Source organism: Phycodurus eques, chromosome 17, assembly GCF_024500275.1.
Source record: "Phycodurus eques isolate BA_2022a chromosome 17, UOR_Pequ_1.1, whole genome shotgun sequence".
In the NCBI taxonomy this organism is placed as follows: Eukaryota; Metazoa; Chordata; class Actinopteri; order Syngnathiformes; family Syngnathidae; genus Phycodurus; species Phycodurus eques.
Genome location: NC_084541.1, coordinates 16,648,729 through 16,671,960, shown reverse-complemented (window position 1 = coordinate 16,671,960; position 23,232 = coordinate 16,648,729). Strand labels below are relative to the sequence as shown.

The window sequence follows — 23,232 nt, the reverse complement described above, 5'->3', positions numbered from 1 at the left end:
TGCAGACATGCCCTACAGTAGCGGGGGCGTTACTCGTGAGACAGTCGTTCTACTAGTGTGCTGATTTGTCTTACTAGTGAGGGCAGTGTCTTGTACTAGTACTCGGACCTTTAAGATGGATATCAAGGATTTCGAATCCTCAAACGGCTTTGTGGAAAGCGTTTATTTTATATCCATGAAATTCAAGGTTCGTGTACTAGTGCGCTCTTTGTCCCGACTAGTAGTTCAAACACGTTAGTAGTGAGCTGGATATCGAGAGTTATCAAAGAAATGCTCAAACGGCTTTCCACACAGGACGCGGCTAACCTAAGAAGGACATTCGGTCGCCATGATGGCGTCACAGCAACCCCGTCCACCTTTCTGGCCAATGGCGCGGCGGCATTATTGGCGCGCGCCACCAACTGTCCAATCCGGAGGATTGTTGTTGGGATGCGCAGCGGCCTGGTCACATCCGGTCATATATAAGCTGCCACGAGTTAGCGGCGAATTCGGTGTGTCCATTTTGAGCTGCGTTCCGGCGTCTCCCTCTTTTTTTCCCCCCTTCTTAAAGTAAGATTATTTTGCTCTTGTTTTAGTCTATTTAAATGCTTATTTGTAACCATTTGTGAAATTACGCGCTGGTGTACGACTATTTACGCTGCGAGGTACCCTCCATCTTGTTTACCGTCCTATAGTAACATTTTCCGGAGGAGCGGTAAGGCGATGCTATCGGGAAGCTAGGTGGCTAACAGTGAGGCTCTTATTACCTATGGCGAATGAATGGTTAGCACGCATTCGAGCTGCAATTTTCACCCAAATGCACGTCTTACTCGCTTCCGTTGTGATTTAACTTAATTTCCGTGCGAGTTATGCGATGTTTTGTTTCGCTTGTGGGTGGTCGGATGCCAGCCGGGCCTTGCTCGTTTCCCCCAGCGCAGTTCGTTAGCACGGCTCGTTAGCAACCAGCTTATTGTTACCAAACATTTCCCGTCGTCGCAAAGTGAATACACGGCCGTTTTAATATCTGTATTACACAGCCTTTATTTAAGCATCAAAGTCTATAATTTTGAATGGAACTGCTAAGTGATGAATGCGCATGTTTTTGTTGGTCTAGTTAAAAGTGTGCATTTATTTGAATAGGAAGCGCCCTCCCCAAACTGTTTGTTATCAGTCAATTATGGCTCGAGCATCTTTGAAGACTCTCTTTAATCCCTGTAAAGCAGTAGGAACGTGAAAAAGTTTAAAAATTGGCCATAAGATACACAACGATTGTGGTTCATCAGAAATGGACTTGTGCAGAATAATTAAGTTTAAGTTCTGACTGTACCCGTAAACCGTGATCAGAAAACACTTATCATTTCAAACTCCGCTTACTACTTTACCCTCAAGACAACCATTTTGATAAACTATTAGTTGCTTAGAGCCATTGTTGTAACTTAAAATTGTCCAGATCCTCTGAGTTCAACCTCTCAATGGTAAATGATTTGATGGGAAACAATTATTTGGCCCCAAAAATTATCTCCTTAACCGCTGGAATAATAAATTGGCGTTGATTCGAAACATATTCAGTAGTGACAGCCCTACTGTTCATTTACTTCAATTCCAATTCTCAACTCAGGCTAAGGTAACGATCCACCCCCGCGATGGCCGACGCTGACATGCTGCTCATGGAGACTTCGGAGCAGAACGGCGACGAGGACCAGAACGGCGCCGCCGCCGAGGCCGAGCTAATGGCCGACGACGAAAGCCACGGCGCCGACGACGGCGGCAAGATCGACGCCAGCAAAAGCGAAGAGGATGCTGGGTGAGTGCGTCTTAATCGGCGTACCGGTTTGAGCGAGGAAGCGAACCGATCCAATATTAATAACAGTGAACCTGCACCTCTTATAAAATTAACTGAAAAGTTAAACAAATAAAGGGTTCCTTGAAGTTTACAGAGTTTTAAGTTCTCTCATCAATATCCATCAGATCAGAAAAACATAGATGCCGATATGTGGCAAAATGCTGAATATAGACGCTGATATTTGGACAATGCTTACTACAAATAACCAGTGAATGTAACAAGTCCCCCCTCTCTTCTCTTTAGCAAAATGTTTGTGGGTGGCCTGAGCTGGGAGACGAACAAGAAGGACCTCAAGGATTACTTCAGTAAATTTGGCGAGGTGTCAGACTGTACCATCAAAATCGACACGGCCAGCGGACGCTCACGGGGCTTTGGCTTTGTGCTCTTCAAAGATGCCGCCAGTGTGGACAAAGTGGGTCACTGTTAAGTATATTGCGCAATAGTCATTGCGTACGCCTCGGTACTGACCGTGTGCGGCGTTTCAGGTGCTGCAGCAGAACCAGCACAAACTGGACGGTCGCCAGATTGACCCCAAGCGGGCCCTGGCCATGAAGAAGGAGCCCGTCAAGAAGATCTTTGTCGGTGGCTTGAACCCAGAGGCCACTGAGGAGAGCATCAGGGAATACTTCGGGGCCTTTGGAGAGGTTAGGAGATTGACAAGCGGGGATATTTGCACCCTTGGGGTGGAGGAGGATGGTTTGGTTTTGGAACTTTCTGAAACTTATTCACCTCTCATTAAATTTATAACATTTTTGGTACTTTTATTTTTCAATTTTATTCACAGTTTCTTTTTTTTAAATTAAAAACAGTGCTTTATTATTCATTTTTGTAAGTTTTTGTATTTATGTTGGACACCATCAGGGGAAGCTTGAAGATCTTTAATATGAAATTTAACCAGGCCCCAAAATACAACTGGTCAGGTCTTGAAAGGCTGTCCTGTTGCCAAATTAAGTCATTTGTTTTTGTTTGGTATCGATTTACGTAGCCAGCGTTCTTTAATAGACCAAGCTGCTATCATTATCAAGATATTTACATAGTTTGTTTCAAAATAACTTAATATATAGTGGGTTTAAAATGGATCCCATGTTGCAGACTCTCAGGTGGTCGTGTTTTAAATTGTGAGTAGTCTTAAATTTGGTTTCCTTAAGTGGCAAAAATGTTTTTTTGGGGTCAGTTTAATAGATGGTCGATCGCAGCTGAAAAGATTTAGGAACGTTGACGTTTAAAGATTAAGACACAGGCGCGTTGTTGTTTTTCTTCCAGATCGAGACTATCGAGCTGCCCCTGGACCCCAAGTCGAAGAAGAGGAGGGGCTTCATCTTCATCACGTACAAAGAGGAAGCCAGTGTCAAGAAATGCTTGGAGAAGAAGTACCACAACATTGAGGGTGGAAGGGTCAGTCGTCTTTTTCAACTGGTCGACTCTTATAAAAAAAACAAAACTAAAAAAAAAACGAAGGACCCCCTCACGCCCTCTCTCTCTTGGTATCTTTAACATGGACGTTTTGTTCTTTGTCGTCGAGCAGTGTGAGCTGAAGATCGCCCAGCCCAAGGAGGTGTACCAGCAGCAGCAACAACAGCAGCAGCAGTATGGCGGAGGACGCGGCAGCAGCGGCAGCGGCTACGGCGGCCGAGGGGGCAGAGGCCGCGGAGGAGGTCGGGCGTCATCCTTGAGTTTAGGCATTAATAGTCGTCAAATCCAACGAGGCCTGCGGGCGGATCGGTCACTTCGCTCCGTACGTAATCGGCCGTGTGTGTGCGTGTCGGCAGGTCAGAGCCAGGGCTGGAACCAGAGCGGCGGCTACGGGAGCTACCAGGGATACGGCAGCCAAGGCTACGGCGGCTACAGTGGCTACGGCAGCTACGGTGGCTACGGCTATGACTACCCCTCCGGCGGCTACTATGGATACCCTGGCTATGACTACAGTAAGTACACACCATGAAGTCGGACGGGATTTTTTTTTTTTTTTTTTTTAAATGGATAACCCTGGCTATGACTACAGTAAGTACACCCCATGAAGTCGGACAGGATTCCCCCCCCCCCCCCCCCCCCCCACAAGTTTTTTTTGCTCCTATTCAGAATTACATTTTGTTTAACAGACCTTTTCTGTAACTTGTTTTACTTCGTTACACTTTTTTTGTAACAACCGTTTTCTTTTTTGCTTTAGGTAATGTTTAACTTTTTACTTTTGATTTGAATGTTATAACTTTTCAAACTATTAGTTTAAGCTCTATTCAAAATTTCAAAATTACTTTTTGTACTTTAATAAAAATCTTAAATGTTGCTTTTTTGTAAATTATTTGTAACTCATTTGTAACAAAACAATTGTTTGGTCATTTTTAGGGTTTTAGCTCTTTAAAACTTTGTACACTTTTTTTATACTTTAGTATTTAATTTGCAACATTTTCAACTTTTTTTAAACTTTTAGTAACAATCGTATTCGTTATTTTAAGTGTAACATTTGAACCACCTTTTGTAATTTTTTATTTTTGTTTATTATTTTTTTTTTTTTTACTTATTTTTAAAATACATTTTTGTACTTTAAGACAAATGTAGCCTTTTTGACATTAAGTGCAATTCTTTCTGGGGAGTTTTTTTTTTTTTTTTCCCCTCTCCCTCTTTCTTCTCTCCTCTCCCCCCCCCCCTTCTCTGTGGTGGTGTCTACTTACATTGTGCGCAAGTGATGTGGTGTTTGTGTGTGTGTGATGACAGGCCAGGGCAGCGCCAGTTATGGCAAGGCTCCCAGACGGGGCCACCAGAGCACCTACAAGCCATACTGATGCTAACACATGAGGTACGTCATATGCTGGCCTTGCAGTATTTTTATTTTATTTTATTTTTTTCTCTCCCCACATCTTGGACAAAGTTAGTGTTGTTGTTTGCTCCTACAGGATCCAGCAAAACACACCCGACTGGACGGACGCGACTCCTTTTATGACAGAAGACCATTTGTACAGAAAACATCAAGAAATGTAACTTTTCCATGTTTTTTTTTTTTTGTTTGTTTGTTTGTTTGTTTTTTTTTTTTTTAATTGTATGCTTTCATTTTTTAGGTTTTATTTTCCCCTTTGTGTTTTTTTTTTTTTTTTTTTTTTTTTCCCCCTTCCCAACATTTCCATTGAAAGGAAGTGTAATTTTACTGTACTTTTTGGTACCTGTTTTGATTCTAATGTATTGTAAGGGTATTTTACATGTCGGCTGGCTTTACAGGTTGGACGTCTTGGCGCTGTAAAGGAGCTTTTTTGACAAATAAAAAAAGAGAAATTCACAAAGATGGTGTCCTTTTCAATTCTGTATTGGGAAAATAAAACCACACATTTTTCGAGTATAGTTAATACAAATGGATGACATTTTCTAAAATTTACCAAACTTCTTGGTTGCTTTACTGTGGAATTTTTTTTTTATTCCATATTTTGTCGTGAATATTTCAGATTCAGGTATACGAATCTTGGCACAATTTACTTTTTCCATTTGATGCAGTTTTTATGTTGTAGCTTTTTTTTTTTTAAATTTATTTATTTATATATAAATACAGTTTGTATTAAAAATGTGTTTCATTTAATTTGTAATCATACAAAAACAAATCATTGTTGGCACTTTACTGTTGTAGTCTCAAGAAGAATCACCTTTTATTGTCATGAACATGCACATGAAATTTGTTATCTGCATTTTAGCCATCACAGTGAACACGTACACAAGTTAGTGGAACACACTTGGAGTAAGGGACAGTCTAAGCGCCCGGGCAGCATTTCGGGATATCAGTGTCTTGCTCAAGGACACCACAGCCGTGAGTTTGGGGGACGTTGGCGACATTTACAGGTATCCCTGCGAAATGTTACCGATTTACAATGATTATTTTTTAAACTGGCATTAAACTACATTCGGCTATCAAATTAAGACACCTTGTTCTGGAACGCAACAATGCGTCTTCTTTCCAGCAGGCGGCAGTAGAGCACAATGGCCTTGTGAACCTAATTACAGCGAACGAACAAGCAATACCCCTGAAATACAAAATGGAGACCATTCGATATTCGTAACGAACTTTTGATTGTGTTACTTGATTGTTCATTATTTCTATGTTTCCAGGTTGAGAAACTGCCTATTTCGGAAAACATGGTGTAAACGTGGCGCACTGGTAATGGTATATAACTAGCTTTGGGCGTGAGATTTGCATGAGTTTCCGTAGTGTAGTGGTTATCACGTTCGCCTCACACGCGAAAGGTCCCCGGTTCGAAACCGGGCCGGAAACACGTTTTTTTTTTAAACAGTATATGCAAAAAAAATAATAATTACAAACTCAAAGTATAACTTTGTACAATGTATGTATTAACATGCTCCTATGCTACTCCCAAGAGGTGAAGTGTTGGGTTCCATTTAAAACATTTGGCTTAGTACAAATTATATACATATTTTATATATATATAATATGTATTTTAACATTTTTTGAAATAGTATTCATATTGTATACAACCACAAAGCCTTGAAAATCATTTGTTTACTTAAGTCCAATGCAAATTTTGTTGGATATTGTATGAAAATCTATTTTTACACAAAGGCAGTCTGGCTGTGCAATTTAAAACGCATGAGATATTAGAAGATTGGCACATTTTGCTGCAAATCCATCAAAAAGATTTGTGAATGAGCAAAGCAACGTGGTTTTTATATGACACATTTTAATGACCAAAATCTTACACGTCTACCAACTACATCTCAGCAATGGGAGCCAGTCTGGGAGTCTTTAACGTTCTGGGCTGCCCGCGTGCCGTCCTCACCGACCCACCAGCACTTCTGGGGCGATGATTTTTGTCCTCTTTAACTTTTCTGTCCCCCCTGTACAGGTCCACATGGTACGTTCCGCGGAGAAGCCGGGCCGCCGTTAGGAAAGGGTCAGCCGCCCACCTGTGCTCCTCCGGGGGTCTGCAAGGGAGTCCGGTCCCGGTGGTCGTCTGGGCACTTTCTGAGTCAACGCTGCCCTCCATTTTGTGCCTTCACCTGCACGCAAATGGCAAGTTGTGAAGCATATACATCAAAATGATAATAATATTCATAATAACATTTATATATATATATATATATATATATATATATTTTTTTTTACCGAATGGTCAGAGGGAGATGTACGTCTCATCTCCTATGCGGCAAATCTTTGCTATTTTATTCGTCTTTTGACTCCTCCCTCCATCCCCCCTGCTCTCTACACAAACACACTCCACATTTATAGCTTAACCATTTTGGGGACGTTTTATAACAGTTCCTTTGTGGTTTTATTACATTTGAGTCAAATGCTTCGACTACTATACAGTGAACTTCCACATATTCGCGGTTCAGCATTAACAGATTTCCATATTTGCACATTTTTGGGGGTAACCTAGCCGCATTCACAGTTTTTTGTGCTCAGACCAAAGCTATGTATAATCTAAAAAATATTGCTTTGGCACCATCTTGTGGCATTTGGTGCCGAAGAACTGAGGGGAATAGCTTTATTTATTCAGGACGTAGCCTTGTCTAATTGAAGAAAGGTGTTTTGCCATCTTGTGGAATCTATAGGCAATTCTAAACCTTTTTAGGTGGCGTCAATTACTTACGGATTTTTGTTATTTAGCGGAACACACACACACACACACACGTGTGAACTTAGAGTTGCACACCTTCAGTGTAGTACCACGTTGTGCCACAACATGCTCGGCAGCACTGAGCTCTATTGAAAGAGATGTGGCGTAGTTAATAGAAAGAAAAAGGAAGAAGAGGCCCCTTCACCGTCGGACAGAAGCACGATTTGGTGTTTGACAAGTCGTTGTTTATGTTTGCATGTGTTGCCGCGCCGTTTTTTATTTACCATAACGTCCAAGCCTTCCATCAGCCTGTCTTTGGTTTTTCATATTAAATGTTAGCATTAAGCTAGTGCATTTTCTTTAGACAAAATGATATGGTTTATTGGAGCATTTTGATCTTTAAATATACAATCTTAAATTGTCTTTTGTGGTGTCAGTTTTACAGTAAACCTCTACTGGAAGTGACCAATGAACAGCTTGAAGCAAGCACACTGTGCCTCTTATTTGAAGAACTGTGCCAACGAGAGGGTGAGAACAGGCGCTAAGGAATACATACGCGGTCAAAATGAACTATGAGTGAATTGTTCGGGCAATGATGACATGGTTCGACCCGTTCCGGGGTTACTTCTAATCACTAATTTATTTAATAGACGTTGATGACAAACAATTGTGAGTCGTGCTGTTGCAAAACCCTTTGCTGACATGTCCAATGTTAAATAAAAAACAAATAGTAATCATAAAAAAAGATTTCTATAGATGATGATATAATTTTTTTCATTAGTATTCATATTAAGCTATATTATAGATTTTTTTTAAAATTATATATATATATATATATATATATATATATACTGTAGTTTTATATTATTTGAGAAAACACATTTTCCTTCTGTTTCTCCTCTTTTTGTATCCTTTTGTATCTCGTGTTTCTGCTGGCAGACTTCACTCCGTAGTGTTTCAGTTACCTTCGACCCACATCAGGGTCCAACATGAACCGGCCGAAAGCCGCCTCGTGGACAAACCTACTGACCCGCGCTGACGAGAAAGCAAACAAGTGAGCTGCGGCGTGAACCGAGAGGTTACAGTCCAGCCGGCGACGGGATGGGCGGACACGTGAATTCCCAATTTAGACGCTTGTGGCGACTAAGGTAAGGTAATTGCCGTTCCATTCGAGCAAACTGCAACAGTGCAAAATATTACCAGTTGCATAAAGTGTCAAAATATGTTTGTGCCAAATAATCCACAAAATAGTTGTCATGCTCATTTTTTTTTTTTTTACAAAATCTGTGAAATAATTATTTCACAGAAGGCGAAAGCTGCTCTTTATTAATTTACAAAATCCAGTACTATCCATCCAGTAAATCAATCCAGTATCAATTTGTTTATTCATTCATTCAATTTTACAAAATACTCAAAGTAACTTTTGTGTAAAATATTAAAGCCACTCACGGCCTAATTTTCGTATAAAATACACTACCTAATTTTTGGACAATATACAACTGAATAATTTTAGCACAAAATAAACTTAAACGTTTTTGTACAAAAGCCACAAAATATTTTTTGAAAAAAATACACTAAAGAATCTTTATCAAAATCCATACAATAATTGTATAAAATCCCAGAAATAATTTTCATATTAAAGCCATGAAATAATGATCTAAAATCCTCTACGTAATGTTTGTACAAAACACACTAAATAATTTTCACGCAAAATCTTCTACTTACTTTTTTACAAATACAGTCTTGCCCCAGTCTTTTTACAAATAAATAATAAAAAAAATCATGAAAAAATACACAACATTTTCTTACTAAATAATTGTCATATAAAATCTACAAAAATCACAAACTTTTTTTGTACAAGATACACCAAATACTGTCATTTTCGCACAAAATCTTCCACTTAGGTTTTTACAAATACTGTCTTTCCCCAGTCTTTTTTGAAAGAAATAAAGGAAATAATTTTCATGAAAAAAGACACAAAACATTTCCTTACTAAACATTTGTCATATAAAATCTACAAAACTGACGCACACTTTTTTGTACAAAATACACTACAATACTAATTTGCACAAAATTGACTGAATAACCTTTGTAAAAAATACAATTATTCACTTTCAATTTTTGGCAAAAGCCAGTAAATAATTTACCTTTCAAATCACACTCAATAATTTTTGTACGAAATCCACAAAAGCACATTCAAACAAAATACACAAAAAAAATCATCTTTTTGTATCGTGGGGTAATTATCGTTCAATTCCAACCAAACTGCAACCATGTTGCATATTGACAATGTGGCATTTTTTTCAATTACCCCAAAAAATAAATCAATAAAATAAATGCACTGAAATGTTGTGTAAGGTGCCAAGACAATGACTGATTGACCTAGATTGCATTTTAGATTAACTTTGAATATTCTGGAATTTCCACCCCTCCCTTGCTCCTCCTGGTTTCGGGTGGCGGTGACTTCGAGAGTGACATTTCAAGGTTGTTCAAATAAATGATGTCATCGCCATCACACGCGAAGCATCTGCTGGAATGTTTCTGCGAACGCGACTTAATAGCATGACGCTCGAAGTACACTCCTGCACCTTGAAGACACTCAAATCTGGAGTGACTCTCCGCATTTGGCATGTTCTTTTCCTTTTTGGGACACTTTTTCCAGAAAGATAGTGACAAAGAGCAAACAGAAAGTATTAACAGTTAGCTAATGTGTTGGTGATTTTCGTCGAAATGAACCACTCTGTAATAAATACTTTTCGCACCAAATCCACAGAATCAAACTTCAAAATCCATCAAATCATTTTCATATTAAAGCCACAAAATACATTTATGACAGATATGGCTTTTTTTCCCCCCCCCACAAAAACCGCAAAATAAATTTTGCACCAATGCACTTATTTTTTGGATGAAATCTAATAAATCCCCACAATAATTCTCTTAGAAATTCCAATTTTTTTTAACAAAAGCCATGAATGTCTTTACAAAAGCTACTTCATCCTTTTTTTTTTTTTTTTTTTTTACCAAATCTTTCCAACCACATTTTGTAATAAATCCATCAAAAGATTTTGGTACACTACACACTCGATTATCTTTGTGTAAAACCCACAAAATAATTTTCAGACAAAATCCACATTTGTCTTTAGGTACTAAATAATTTTTGAACAAACTTGACAAAATATTTTTCTTTCAATAAAATCCACACATTTTTGTGCAAAAAAACTACTTACTACTTACTACTTACCAAAAAATGTGCACAAAATCCACCCCAACAATATTTTTGTGCCAAACCCACTAAATAATTTTCATACAAAATTCACTGCACAATTTCTGTACAAAGTCCAATAATTGTACAAACATAAAATAGACCAAATAACCTTCAGACAAAATAGACAGAATAAGTTTTGTAAAAAAAAAAAAGGAAATAGATTAAATATTTTTGTACAAAATATTCAAAATAACATATATGTACTAAATCATTTTTACACAAAATCCACAAAATAATTATTGTTGAAAATTTGCTCAATAATTTCTGTACAAAATCCACCAATGTTTGTACAAAATCAACCAAATAACATCCGAGCATGTAGTTCCTTCAAAATGGGAAGCACCCGCAAGGCTGCAAATGCTGTTCAAATGTGATGCGAAACATTAAACGTTACTGTTAATGAAGCTAACGACTGTGGGGGCTAATGCTTCCGAACCTCAGTGGGGCAACTGTTTTCCAGGCGGACCCCTGTCCCCCCGATGGCGATGACATCACATACTCTTTGTAAACATCCATCCATCCATCCATCCATTTTCTGAGCCGCTTCTCCTCACTAGGGTCGCGGGCGTGTTGGAGCCTATCTCAGTTATCATCGGACAGGAGGCGGGGTACACCCGGAACTGGTTGTCAGCCAATCGCAGGGCACATACAAACAAACAACCATTCGCACTCACAGTCACACCTACGGGCAATTTAGAGTCTCCAATTAATGCATGTTTTTGGGACGTGGGAGGTAACCGGAGTGCCCGGAGAAAACCCACGCAGGCACATGCAAACTCCACACAGGCGGGGCCGGGGATTGAACCCGGGTCCTCAGAACTGTGAGACTGACGCTCTGACCAGTCGTCCACCGTGCCGCCTCTTTGTCAACAACATATTCAAATTGAATTTGTACTCACCTGGGACACAACAGGCCCAACAGGTCGCTCCAGTCGGTCCTCTCGGCTTTTATTTCTGGAGCGACTCGGGCGCCGACAAGACGTTCGCTTCCCTTCCTAACGTGTCGCGCGCTCAGGTAACACACAATAACTCTTTTAGGATGACACATTGTTCCGATTATTTACACTTGAATTGATGTGCTATTTCATGATGTCAGCTTTCGCATCTGTCCATCTATCTATCTATCTATCTATCCATCTATCTATCTAGCTAGCTATCTAGCTAGCTAGCTATCTAGCTAGCTATCTATCTATCTATCTAGCTATCTATCTATCTATCTATCCATCCATCTGTCTGCATCTGATTCAAGAGAGGGTTATGTATTATTTTCAAACAGGTAATTGAAAAATTGGCAAATGGCTTAATTTTTCTCTCAATATGAAATCTTTCTTGAAAAATTATGACTTTTCCGAAATTAACTGACGCGAACTGTGTTTTTCCCCTCAAAAGAACGTGAAAATTTTCTTGGGAAAATACAATTTTCTTGCAAAATCCATCTTTCCATGTACGTTTCCAACTTTGAGTCTGACTTTTTTTTTTCTCTCTCGATGCATAATTTCCTTGAAAATTTTAGACATTTCCCCCTGGAATTTTTATAAGAGGAATATTATGTTTTTATTTTCCTCTGGCAAACAGGTACATTCTGATCCACCCCGCCCAAAAAAAGGGAGTTTCTTGTCAAATTCAGACTTTTAAAAATACAATTACAAAAATACAATACAAATTTTCTCGACAAAAAAAACCCGACTTTTTTTCATGCAATCACTTTTTTTGAGTGAATGTGTGACTTTTTCTTGAAAACTATCCCATTTTCCTTGTAGATTTCCAACGTCGTTAAAATATGACCCTTTGGATTTTAAAACGTGGAGCATTTTTTTAGATCATTCTAGCTACCAATCGTACCGGTCTACAATTTCATCTTTTTTTTGTCAGACGACATACATAGTGTTTTTGGTTTTACTCTTGCTGTTATGGGTGAGGGTTAGGTATTATGTAAAGCAGGACACGCCCGCATTTAACAAGCCATGAAGATATAATTACATGTTTAAAGGGCTGCAAATAAGCAAAATCCAAATGACTTTGCACAAGCGCATTCTCTCATGTGTCGTCCGCCCAGGAGCCGCCATGTCGTCCAAGATGGTCATCAACCAGCCTCAGCCCGTGATGGTTCACCAAGAGTCCAACAAGTGGGGCAGCGGCATCTGCGACTGCTGCAACGACGTACCCATGTGTAAGATGTATAGTGCTCCGTTGCGGTTCGTCCGTGGTTCGAACCCCAGCGGTGGCTTTTTTTTTTTTTTTTTTTTTTTCCCCCGTAGGTTTTTACAGCATACAGCGAACCCCCGTTTATTGGGATATATGTTCCAGACCCACCCGCTATAGGTGAAAATCTGCGATATACTGCATCTATAGACTATATGGAAGAGCTCAGTGCTGCCAAGCATGCTATGGCTCAATGTGGTACAACACTGAAGGTACCATTTATTCACGTCACGTCGTACAGCTGCACACGCTCCAGCGCCAGGGTATACCGAAGTATGCCACACGTGAAAAGAGACCCCCAAGAAGCTACTTAAAGCTTATTGGGAGGGTTAAAACTATTTTAAAATTGTTTTTATATATGGTCTGTCCATATTGTGGATTTTCACCCATGGAAGGTGGGTCTGGAACATATCCATATCGGTTTATCACGGGGGTCCACTGTACTGCATATCACGTTGATAAATGTGAATAATAATGCATTTTATTGTGAGCGCCTTTCATGTCACTGAAGGTCACGCTTACACAAAAAGAACAATATACAATTAAATAGAAAATGAGCAATAAAATAAAGCAAAGTAGTCTAATACAGAATGAGCAATAAATGATCAAACCAGTTGTAAAGAATGTGGCTGTTTAAAGAGATGTGTTTTGAGTAATGTTCTGAATGTGATGAGAGTCCGAATTCCTCATGTGAGGTGGGAGAGGGTTCCAAAGATGAGGGGCTGAGCAGCTGAAGGCTCTTGATGCCATGGCGATCAGACGGGCGGGAGGTGGATCAAGTTGAACTGAGAATGACGACCTAAGAGAACGGGTGGCTATGTTAATGTGGAGGAGGTTGGTGGGCTACTGAGTGGCGAGCTTATTGATGGCTTTCAATGTGAAAAGGAGGATCTTGTATAAGGGGATCTTGTCAGAATGCGGGCGGCAGAGTTTTCAACCTTTTGTAAAGTTACAGATGGGTTTGTCTCATTGGTAGGCCAATGAGATGTGAACTGCAGTAATCAAGACTGAATGTGAGAAGTGAATGAATCAGAGTTGCAGAGTTGTTAGGGTAGAGGAGACGGGAGATGTTGCGCAGGTGCAAGTAGGCAGACCGAGTTATGGCGTTGTGTGACTGAAACGAGAGTGTGTTATATTTGCGAAGATATGACCAAGTGGAAGGATGGAGGTTAAGAAAATAATTGGACCAAAGACGGACCCTTGAGGAACACCAAAGGAAAGGGGGGCATGATCTGATGTGAAGAATTTTAATTGGATGAACTGAGTGCGGTCAGAAAGATATGAGGTTAACCAGTAAAGTGCAGTGCCAGAAATTCCAGTAGATTCAAGTCTCTTGATAGATGTTGACTTGAATGTGAGATTGTGTCAAAGGCTGAAGGGTGGTCCAGGAAAATGAGTAGGGAAAGGAGTCCGTAATCCACAGCCGTTATTGGTTAGGTGGATTAGTGCGGTTTCTGTGCTGTGGAATGCGTGGAAACCAGATTGAAATTGTTCATATAGGTTACTGTCAGAGGGAAGTGTACGGGTGAAGCAGGTAATTGTAGGTGGATCTTGTCCATTTTTGTGTGGAAATAAAAGTCATGTTACAGTGACGGTTCAGACCAAAATCCAACAATTTGTGTGTTGCTGACTTAAAGGCTGCTGTGCGTTCTGGTGCTTGCCTTGCTTCGCCTGCATGACGGCCAAAAAGTACGGCGAGTGCCTCTGCCTCCCCCTGGTGGACGTACTGCTGAGCCCCTGTGTCCCTCCCGTCACCATGTCCATGAGGGTGTCTGTGCGCCAACTCTACGGCATACGGGTAAGTACGTAATGCATACGCTGTAAATTATGTACAGGTAATTGATTAAGTACCATTTTAGCGTGCGTTATTGTCAGGTAATCATTACTATGTTAAAAAAAAAAAGAGTGTCGCACTATAACCAACAAAATAATGAACTAACTAACTCAGTCACTCGTACGTTTTTTTTTAATTACACTTTTTCAGCTAAAATGTGGTTGTTGTTTTTTATAATCCCACTTTTTTTGCCCAAAAAGTCTGAACATTTGATTGAAAATGTATATTTATTTATTTATTTTTAGAGATTTTTTAGTTTTGTATTTATTTGTTTAAAATATGGCTTTTTCATGGAAAGAAATAATGTTGGATTTATCTCACCAAACATTATAATGAATAAACACAAAAGGAATGAAGACGTTGGTCATTTTACTCATGAGGAGGGCGCATGGGAGATTGTTCAGGTTACAGCCTCTCAACACGCTCTAAACAATCTCTCCCGTCGCTCCTGCATTTATTTGAAAATAGGGAGGTTTCTAAGTTTACAAGACACAACACACTAAGGGTAGGGTTTCAAGGTGAAAACATGGCACCTGCCACGTCCCGGCCACGTCCTTCTCTCAGATGATTCCTGCTGAGTCATCTTCTTGAAGGCGAGACATCTTTCTTTCTAAACATTGTCCATAATACTAATGCAAGCTAAGCAAATAAATGATAACTTCTACAATATATCTAACAAATAACTTTTGTGATTTTGACTTTTTTTGTTGACAAAAAGATCTAGCTTTTTTTTTTCCATCATTGTTGACATTTTGACTTTTTCATAGAAATGTATAACTTTTCCTTGAAATATTATTTACATCTTTCTTGAAAAAACAACTTTTTCCTTGTGTGACTTTTTTCTTGTAAAATATGTGGGGAAAATATCAAATAGTGACTTTTTTTAGGGAGGAATCATTGAATAATAGTGGGGGAAAAACTTCCTCAGAAGATTTCTACTTAAAATACAAATAAAAAATTACTCAAATAATTTTGTAACATTTTTCTTAAATGTAAGATATGGGTTTTTAATGGAAATGTTATCTTTTCCTTAAAACAAATACTACTTCATCCCCCTAGGAGTAACCTTTTTTTTCCAAACAACTTCCCTTTTTTTCTTGACTATTTACCAAAAAAAAAAACATTTATCTTGAAAAATGTTCTATTCTGTTCTTTTCACCCTTTTTTTCTGTACATATTAACCAGAAAGAAATCCACCTTTTTCTCGCAAGATTCCAACAATTTTCTCAAGAATAATGTCTTGAGTGTGATTTTTCCAAATGTTGTGTGTCCACAGGGCTCCATGTTCAATGACTGCGTGTGCGCCACCTTCTGTTCGGCGTGCGTATGGTGTCAGATGGCGCGCGAAATGAAGGAGCGAGCCATCGAAATCGTGCTGGTTAACAAACACACCAAGACTTTCGCGTAACAACAGCGGTACGCTTTATAGTGAAAAACCACACTACGTAAAAGGCGCATAGGCTGTGTTCGGAATCCTTCGCTCATTCCCGACTCCGTAATTCCTGTACAGTGATACCTCGGCTTCCGCGTAAATAGAGCCATTTATATTATAATTCAGATTTATTGAGCTGTCGTCATGAATCTGCTAACACTGTCACTCAGTCACCCCCTTGAGGATCTTGATGGTACCACAAGACAAAATGCACTTTTACTATCGTATTTTCACGACAACAGGGCGCACCGTATTAAAAGGCGCAGTCTCACTTACGCGGTCTATTTCTGTATTTAACACATACATAAGTATTATTGGGCATGGTAAAACATACGTTAGCTTAAAACATACGGTAGCATGCATCCATGCGAAAACAATGTTTTTAAAAAGGCAGCAGGAGCAAAACTGAGTTTGGTTGTACTTTATTGAAGTATTTAACAACGTACTCACGTTATTTTTTGATCAATCCTCATCCACAAATCCATCAAAGTCCTCATGTTCTGTATCTCGTCATTGTCGGAGTCAGTCTCGTTGCCGGGGGGCTCCCCGGAAAGCTTTCGCGAAAGCTCGAACAACAGTGCAAGCAGACACGTTAGCCCAAGCATCCACAATCCATTCCCAAATTGTGGCGTGACTCACCCGGCGAGTTGAGGTTGGCTCGAGTTGGTCTTCGGACTCGGGCCGCCTCGCTTCCTCCACTCGCGAACCATGGACTCGTTGATCTCGAATTCTCTCGATTCCCATGTTCCTCCGCCTAACTGACAGCTTGCAGTTTAAACTGCGCTTCGTAAGCGCGTCTATTCGTAGGTGCAGTTTTCGATTGCGGTCAAGCCAGCCGCCGCTAATTTTGTTCATACGAGGCATTGCTGTAATAAGTCGCCAACACGCGGCGAAAGCCACCTTCAAAATAAAAACTTCCCAATAATACGGATGTCAGTGCTCTTTGGTTAAGGAATGCAACTCCACTAAAAGAGGTTTGATGAAGATCTGATATTGTATTTCAAAATAAAAGTCTCCGAAAACAAATAAACTACACTTTTTTTAATGCATCTCAAGATTCAATTAACCTTGCTGGTTGCATTCCTTTATCGAAGAGCATTGACGTCCGTCTTATTGGGAAGCTTTGATTTCGAAGGTGGCTTTCGCCGCGAGTTGGCGACTTATTACCGTAATGAACAAAATTAGGGGCGGCTGGCTTGATTGCTACTTTACGAGTGCAGGCTGGCTTGACCGCAGTCATTTTCGAGGGTCCTTAGCCAAACCGATGTTGTTTTGCACAACGCACATACCGGCGCTATAGACCTACTGGGGGCGTGCCTTCACGCGCACCCTTACCCCTTTAATGCGGTCCTCAGCCACGTCCGCTTTTCCTCTGCATAAGCAGCGTGTCGGCAGGAAATGCTCCCAGTCAGTCAAGCGGAGCGCTCATCACACAACAACATTTATAGATTTTGGAACTCATTTTGGGGAAAATGTAAGACTTTTAAGTGTGCCTTATGGTTGTGAAAATACAATAACTAAATAAAAATTAATTAATTCATCCCGAGCAATGACATGTTTGATTATATTTTTTCTTTAAATTATTACCCAAATGATTGATGGGTACTTTTATTTTTTTCCATTTCTCAGTATGTATCTTGACTGTTGTTTTCAGCTAAATCTAAATCATATCAGCAAGTATGCTTAATTTTTCTGACTCTTTTTGTTTTAATTCAAACATCTTACCATATGTAAAAAAAAATAAAAAATAAAAAACAGCTCACATGGGCTGGAAGGCAGGCAAAAAAAAAAAAAACTAACAAAAAAAACCTGCGACTGTTTTGTTGACATTTGTTTTCATGAAAAGTAGTTAAGAACAGATGCAGGAGACGAAAAGAACTTCTGTTCTCAATGGAAATAAATGTTAAGATTAAGTTTCAACGGTTATATAAGGAGTTATCAATGATGTTCCAAATGATTGTTTGTTTGTTTTTTTAATGAGGAAATTGAAAGAAGGTAAATTTAATAAACATTTGTTATTCGGGCAACGTGAAGATTAGCTTTAGAAACAGAAATATCAAACTTTTTTGGGCAGGCGTTGTGTATGCCCACTTGTTGACATCTGTACAAAAACATGGAGGCCATGCTTCTAAAGACAAAATAAATGGAATATGTTGAAGACCATTACACAGACAATGTTCCTCTGTTGTGATGTAAACGGTCTGCTAAAAAAAAAAGACGCATCAAGTTTAAAAGAAAGGTTTACAACATCATTAAAATCACATTAGATATTAGATTTTTCTTGCTATATAAGGAGTTTACAATGATGTTTTCAGAAAAAGTAGTCATTTGTAGGGATTTGCCAGCGATACCGATGAAGCTCTTGTGATACAAGATGATACAGTTACAATTAGCTTCTGTTAAAAAAAAAAAGTTACCAATACACGGTATCAGTTTTAAATGTTATGTAACGAGTTAATGACAAGATTCCGATTAAAAACAACATTTCAATTAAAAAAAAAACATGAAATCGCAAAAATGCAAAGATTAGCCTAAGATACAAACGAAGAACTCAAAAGATGAGCTAGCTAAGTTTTTGGAGACACTTTTTGACTTTAAAAGTAGTTAGTAGTTAATGACGTTTCTGTTTATATATAAAAAAAAAAAGCATTTAAAGTGGGAAAAAAAAGTGTAAAACTTTCCGCAAAATCGCAAAACTCAAGACTCATCCTGCGGTATGAACGACCTAGAAGTCAAAAGATTGGCTGGCTAAGCTTCATTGGGGGCTTTTTACACATTCTAGTGGGTATTTTTAATAATTAGTATCTGACAGTAGTTTGCCAAACATAAACAAGATCAACATGGTTTTAAGCCGCGTCTAATTAATGGTATTAACCCACATGTTGCTTGCCCGTGCCCCTGTCCTTCTCCACCCAATAGCCCCCCCCCCCCCCCCCCCCCCCCCCCACACACACACACGGTTTGTTGTTTTAATGGGATTACAATGACAGTTATGGTTTGCCAGGACGAATGCGGGCCACGTTAATGGGGTGTGAGTGAAGGGGCGTGTCCGGGCGAGCTCGTAAAAGCGGCAGGAATGTTAATTGCTGGCTGGCTGCCCTCTTTGTTGTGTTGGCGGGGGCACAGGGCTTCTGTTGTGCCTCCTTAAAAGGAGCTGATTTAATATCTGTGACTTCGGCACACGCGCACGCGCACACACGTTCGCAACTTATCCCACCTGCAACACCCACTTCATCCATTCCCATTCTTGGAGAAAATAGACCCCGTGCTTGTCTCATTTCCTCAGTGTTTCTTAATCAGGTGGTCGGTGCCCCCTGACCCACCCACCCCGCACTCCCTCTCCCTCCCCTTTAGGTCTGATCCTGTATTTAAATGTTACTAAACCACACGTACAACTACAAACAAGTATTAGGAATGCATTGATGCGGTAGGTAAGCAAGGGATATCTGAACACAAACGGCAGCAACATATGTGGACACACAATATAAAAATACTCAGGCATACATTCTTTATCCTCTGCGAAAAACAACCAATATTACTGGATCTTAGTTCTTCTTAGTTTCTTTCATCTTACACCATCATATCGATGTGTTACTGCCCCTGGTGGCCAAGGCACACATATCAGGAGGAGGCCCGTAGAATTGAAACATTATTTTATGAGAAAAAGTTGTATTTTTAAGAGACCAAAATCTTACTTGTATAAGAATAAAGTATGCCATTTGAGAATCACTGATCTATCGTATATGATTCATAATGAAATAAAAACATTGATCGAGCTATCCGTCGCAGCAACGGTGATCAACAGTTATTGATCTCTGATTGGTCGCTTGTTGCTCGGCGGAACTCACCTGACACCAAAACCCTTGAAATCAGCAGAGCTCCATCTGCTAGATTCGTGAACTTCAAAGTTAAATACAACGGAGCTGTACTTAGGCAGTGATTCTTTCACGTACCACTAGAGGGAGCCCACGTACCCCTAGTTGTACCCATACCACATTTTGAGAATCACTGCTGTAGGATCAGTGGATGGATTTGAACCTGAGGCCTGTGAAGCCCACCTGAGTGACACCCCGTGCCCCCCCCCTCCCCCCCAAATCCCCTGATAGTGTGACCCCAATCTTCTCCCATGACAGATAGAGACGCTGTCTATCTCCCTCGGAGTCTCTCTGTCATTTCCTGGGGGAAGTGTTCCTTTTTAAAAAGACAAGCTCTGAGTTGGTGGGGGGCGGGGGAGTGAGCTGATAACGCTCAGATTAAGATGAGCTGATGTTGCGGGGGGGGGGGGGGGTGCTTAGGTGGGTCGGGTGGGGGGTACGATATATGCGTGGGGCGCTCAGGCGTAGTCCGACTATCACGCTGCGGGCCTCCGGGCAAACAAACAACTCTGACCTCTGAAAACAACGGCAGCAGGGAGCGTCTGATAACTGTGTGTGTGTGTGCGCTCGTGTGTGTGTGTAGGGGAGTGCGAGGTTTGAGGGCAAAGGGGCACGCGGGCCAACAATTATCGGACCCCCGGCTGATCTCGCCGTCCATGTCAATCAGAAATAGATTGTCACTCAGTAGGGAAATATATTCATTCCATACTAACTGTACAAGATACGCCTTCATTTTGACATGGAAATTTGACACTTTTTAATTCATTAGAATTACTGCAAATACACTCTTGTTAGCAAAGGTGGGGGAGGGGGGGGGGGGGGGGGGGGAAATCCATAACTTCTTTACCTGGATCTAAAGTTATTTAATGACAAAAAAAAAAATGAAAATTGTTTTATTAAAATTTTTACAAAAACAAACGTAACGTTACGAGTTTTAATAAGTTGAGTAACGTTGGAATATTGCAAGAGAAAAAGAACAATTCTGATAATGCTGGTATGCTTTTTACAAGCCTTAAAAAAGGTAGAATTTGGCCCAAAAAAATAAGAATTGTGAAAATTTAGTTTTAACTTCATGAGAATTTTTGACTTTACGAGATTAAAAAAAGTTGATATTTTATGTATGATATTATGAGACTAATGTGACGTTACAAGAAAAAGTCGTAGTCGAAACGTTAGAAGAACACAATTGTACTTTTTTTTTTAATTACAAGATCAGTTGTAAGATTGTTTTAAAATTATTATGGCAGCCCAAATCTCATAATTAATTACAAAAAATAAAACGGTGTTTAGTAAATTTAATACATTTTCTAACTTTACAATAAAAGTTGTCTTTTGCGAGCCCAAAGTTTTAATGTTACAATAAAAAAGCAATCATTTGCACAATGTGCTGAGAAAAAAAGTGGAAGACTCAAGTTGTAAAATTCATCAAAGAAAGTTGCAATTGCCAAAATAAAGTTGCAACATTATGAGAAAATATATACTTTATAAAACTTACGATGGATGGTCCACGTGCCATAGGTTGCCCACCCTTGATTTTGCGTGTTTTCTTTTGAAAATCCAACATTGAAATCGTTCCATATTTCTGAGATTTTTTTTTTCTCCCACCCATCACCCGTTTTTTTTTCGCAGAATGTTTTACTTTTTTCTACAAAAAATATGACCCAAAAAAATATATGTTACTTTTTTTTCTGGAACAAATACAGTTTTTCTTTCCTCATTTGAAAATGACCTCTTTCTTGAAAAATATGAATGTGTTTTCTTGAAAAGCTCAACGTATTTTCTTGGAAAATAGAAATTTTCTTGAAGAAATAACTTTTCTTGCAAGGTTTGAGTTTTTCATCAAAGAATAACTTTTTTATTTCTTGAAGAACACCCTTTCTTGACAAAAAAAAAAATACTTTTTCCTTGAAAAATAAAACCTTTACTCTTGACATGGCATTTTTTTTCTTGAAAAAAGGGCCAAAGGTTAACCACCATAAACTGTTCATTTGCATTGTATTGAAATTCCATCGTTTATTGCCACCATTTCCCACTTTTTGTACAGTTGTCTTCCCTTTTCTATGTTACGAAGGAGTCTTTTGACGAGCCAGTTGTGTGGGGTGTTTGTGCGTCCACTGGAGGTCAGCATCGAGCGAGAGGGGCATTTGTGGGGGGGGGCGGGTCTCTGTTGCGTCGCGGTCGTTAGCGTTGTTAGCGTCGTGATATACGACCCCCGCAAACAAGCTCTAAGTGCATCTCGAGGTTCATTGAAAGGGTGAATAAGATCTATAACTCTTGCGTGTGTTGGACTTGTTCAGATAGCCAGCGCGCGTTTGAGCTCCTTCGGGATTTGGAAGAATTGCTTTCGATGGGAAAAACACAAGAATACACGCACAGACCCAGACGTAACAATTGGTTTTAGTGATGTTTTTGTTTACTTTTTTGACCTTTTGTTGCCTGTGACATGAATACAAAACATATAAATATGATATTTTATATGTAAAAAGAAGTGTGGAAGGGGGAAAAAAAAGGTGTTTATGTGAAAGTGAGCGCGTAAGCAGACAGCTCACAATGAATGTGTGTTTTGCTAAGAATGAAGCCTCAGGAATTACCTTTCACTGTCAGCACCGACTTAAACTGTCCAGACCAGCCGAGTGTGTGCGTGTGTGTGCGTGTGTGTGTGCCTGCGTGTGCATGCGCGTGTGTGTGCATGTATGTGTGTTGTTTCGGTAGCACTGCATGGCTAAATGCTATTCACTTCTGCAAAAAGATTCGGCCCCCAAAAATGTGTTGAAAAACTAGAACATTTTTAATCTTGACAAATTCAACTTTATTTTTGTACGATTACAATTTAAAGAAATAATAGGACTCTTGGCTTGTAAAAAAAAAAAAAAAAAAAAAAAAAAAAAACTAAAGTAATTTGGAAAATAGGACTTCAAAAAAAATTATCCTCCCAAAATGAAATGTTTTCTTTTACGGTGACAATTTCTTTTTTTTTTTTTAAAAAAAAAGCTTTATTCATATAATATTCTAATTTTTTTTTATATTTGACCTTTTTCCTCACAAAAATTACCCCTAAACATCCCAAATATTTTAAACATATTTTCTTATTTATGTTTTCTTGCAACATTTCGACCTTTAATTACATTTTCTCAAAACATGTTGTTGTTCTTGTTTTCATTTTAGCATCTTATTTTTTTACGACTTTTCGTTTGAGATGATAAAATTTTTTTGTCAGGGTCAGGTAACTTTTTAAAAATCTTTAATATTA

At 39.3% G+C, this 23,232-nt stretch overlaps 2 protein-coding genes and 1 non-coding gene across 3 annotated transcripts; all 3 read left to right on the top strand.

The window, feature by feature from the left end:
* The first annotated feature begins 452 nt into the window (after positions 1 to 452).
* On the top strand, positions 453 to 5,085 carry LOC133415822 (heterogeneous nuclear ribonucleoprotein A/B-like). The gene is made up of 9 exons (XM_061702290.1): positions 453 to 549; positions 1,598 to 1,783; positions 2,066 to 2,234; positions 2,308 to 2,466; positions 3,086 to 3,217; positions 3,348 to 3,477; positions 3,592 to 3,747; positions 4,535 to 4,616; positions 4,714 to 5,085. Exons 2-8 carry the CDS (start codon positions 1,623 to 1,625, stop codon positions 4,600 to 4,602), a joined length of 975 nt encoding a protein of 324 aa, XP_061558274.1. The 5' UTR covers positions 453 to 549; positions 1,598 to 1,622; the 3' UTR covers positions 4,603 to 4,616; positions 4,714 to 5,085.
* A 913-nt stretch (positions 5,086 to 5,998) lies between these two features.
* Positions 5,999 to 6,072, top strand: trnav-cac (transfer RNA valine (anticodon CAC)). Its single transcript has one exon. It is a non-coding gene; the product is annotated as a tRNA-Val (tRNA).
* Positions 6,073 to 11,581: 5,509 nt separating this feature from the next.
* On the top strand, positions 11,582 to 17,001 carry LOC133415922 (cornifelin homolog B-like). Its single transcript, XM_061702470.1, has 4 exons — positions 11,582 to 11,654; positions 12,696 to 12,809; positions 14,479 to 14,639; positions 15,952 to 17,001. The coding sequence occupies exons 2-4, from the start codon at positions 12,704 to 12,706 to the stop codon at positions 16,081 to 16,083; spliced, it is 399 nt and encodes a 132-aa protein (XP_061558454.1). The 5' UTR covers positions 11,582 to 11,654; positions 12,696 to 12,703; the 3' UTR covers positions 16,084 to 17,001.
* The last annotated feature ends 6,231 nt before the right edge of the window (positions 17,002 to 23,232 follow it).